At 36.8% G+C, this 2,321-nt stretch overlaps 1 protein-coding gene across 1 annotated transcript; it reads left to right on the top strand.

Annotated features, from left to right (window-relative positions):
* Positions 1-1,264: 1,264 nt before the first annotated feature.
* LOC111692791 (glucose dehydrogenase [FAD, quinone]-like) lies at positions 1,265-2,028 on the top strand (the record flags this gene model as incomplete). The annotated part of the gene is made up of 1 exon (XM_023456912.1): positions 1,265-2,028. A coding segment is annotated over exon 1 (764 nt), but the record flags the coding sequence as incomplete, so codon positions are not given.
* Positions 2,029-2,321: the final 293 nt, after the last annotated feature.

The following is a 2,321-nucleotide window of genomic DNA, read 5'->3' as shown; positions in this document are numbered from 1 at the left end:
TTGTTTAACAATAGGCCGTCAAATTTGACAGTCTGTAGCTCCGTTGCTTTTCAACGAATCTTGACGATTTTTTTTTAACTTAAAGCTCTTTTCATAAGCTTTCGGAATATGTAATAATATATAACTATATCACGCTCGTGCGTCGTATATTTCATTTTGCAACTAAGGCCAAAAAATAAAAAAAAATCCAGGTTGCAAATTTGAAATTTCAATGTATTATTATGAAATCTATCATGAAAAAAATCAGTGCGATTGTGGAAGATCCGCGGGATTGTCCAGACTAATAATTAGTTAATTTGTTTATAAGGCCATAACTTGTAAACTATTCAACTTACCGATTTCATATTTCGTGTGAGTTATTAGACAATGATAAGGAATGAGAGGATGCGATGCCAAAACATTCTGGTAATAATGTATTTTATAAATGTTTAATTCAAAAGTCAAATAAACTTCTTCTGTTTATAACTTGATCTAATCAATATTTTTTGACGCTCGAGGGCTAATTTTGTAGGTCTTTTGAAGATGAAAAAAAAGTGCTTTACTGTTTTCTCGTGGAAATGAACGGAAAAAGTTATAAGCGAAAAATGTGAATTTAAGTAAAAATTATACAATTAACCACCCTGTAAACAATCTTCCCCCCATGTTTATGACTGTGGAAACTAATATGTTATTGTACATAATATTTAGCATCCATAGTGATAAATTCAGCTTGCCGAAACAAAAAGTCGCGTCCAACTTTATATTTCTTGGATTAAGATAATACATTCAGACTAAAGAAATAAAAGATATTTTTACTTATGTTTATCATTACGTCTCCTGAATTTTACACACCTGAATATACAGAACATTCTAGTTGACAAAGTACACATCAAATTTTGATCTTCGAAGAAGGTGTAAACAGATACAAAAACGGCGGTTGATTTAAAAATTACATTTTTCAACTCATTATCGACTCCCAGTAAAACCATTGATAATGATGATGTTAATCATTACACAGGACTATGTAATTAATTAATTTTTATTTTAATATATTATGCAGTTGAATTAAATGATTTATCAATTTTATTGTTGCCATACTGAATTATTTTTAGCTTCCTGATCACAACATGCCACTTTAGAGCAATTCGTGGCAGTCTTATCTTCCAAAGACATCGATTATGTGGCAAGATAAAACGTACTCGAGATTGCAAATTTGGCAGTAGGATTCGCCTATATAAACAACAGAAACCATGAATTTTCACCAAGTCCGTTAAATTTTGACGAGATGGTGCCTTTCCAAGAAACCCAATGCGGTTGCACAGCCAACTACTTGGGTCCTTCCCTTCTAGACGTATGTGCAGGAAGTGCTTTCCTAGTGTTCATGACTCTGGTAGAAAGCGTCATAAGAGACACCTGTACTATCTCCGAAATCTGCGAGCGTATAACACCAACCCTGATCCCCGAAGAAGAATATGACTTCGTCGTGATCGGAGGAGGAAGCGGTGGAGCTGCGGTAGCAGGAAGATTGTCAGAAGTTTCTGATTGGAAGGTATTGCTGATAGAAGCAGGGATAGACGAACCTCCCGCTACTCAGGTACCCATGTACATGATGATCTTCAGCAACGACCAGTTCTCTGACTGGCACTACAAGACCGAACCGGAACCACAAGCTTGTCTAGGTAACGAAGATCAAAGATGTTCTTGGCCTAGGAGTAAAATACTCGGAGGATGCAGCGTCATTAACGGTATGATGCATACAAGAGGTACTCCTGCTGATTTTGACAGTTGGACCGCTGCTGGGAATGAAGGATGGAGCTACGAAGATGTCTTACCGTGGTATAAGTACTTTGAAAACAATCTTCAGGTTGGCACGCTTGTTGATTCAAAATATCATGGAACTGGAGGAGCTGTAACAGTGTCTAGGTTCAACAACCAGCCCGACTTGGCCTGGGATATCTTGAAGGCCGCTGAAGAAGTTGGACTACCTCTGTCGGATGATGTTGATGGGGAGAAACCTACTGGTTTCGCTATTGCACAGGCGGTTAATAAGTAAGTGATATTATTTAATTAAAACAGAAATATATGGTTCCTTATAATAGCACCGTCATGCGTCATCCTAATAGCTAATGGAACAAAAATATGTATGTACCAAGTGTGATATGATCTGTGATATTTTAACGATTAAGATAATCATTTCTTCTCTCGCTCGCTCTCTAAATGTATAAAGTGTTTACAGCGGTGGTCATGGTTACCGTCATGCAATTATGAAAGACGGAGTGGAAGTAGCGCATATTTAGTATGCAGGTTGGGCTCTGTATTAAATAATAGCTATTTCCCACGTT

This window comes from Anoplophora glabripennis, unplaced genomic scaffold (assembly GCF_000390285.2).
Source record: "Anoplophora glabripennis isolate ALB-LARVAE unplaced genomic scaffold, Agla_2.0 scaffold3463, whole genome shotgun sequence".
Lineage (NCBI taxonomy): Eukaryota > Metazoa > Arthropoda > Insecta > Coleoptera > Cerambycidae > Anoplophora > Anoplophora glabripennis.
This window is presented reverse-complemented; position numbering and strand designations above follow the sequence as displayed.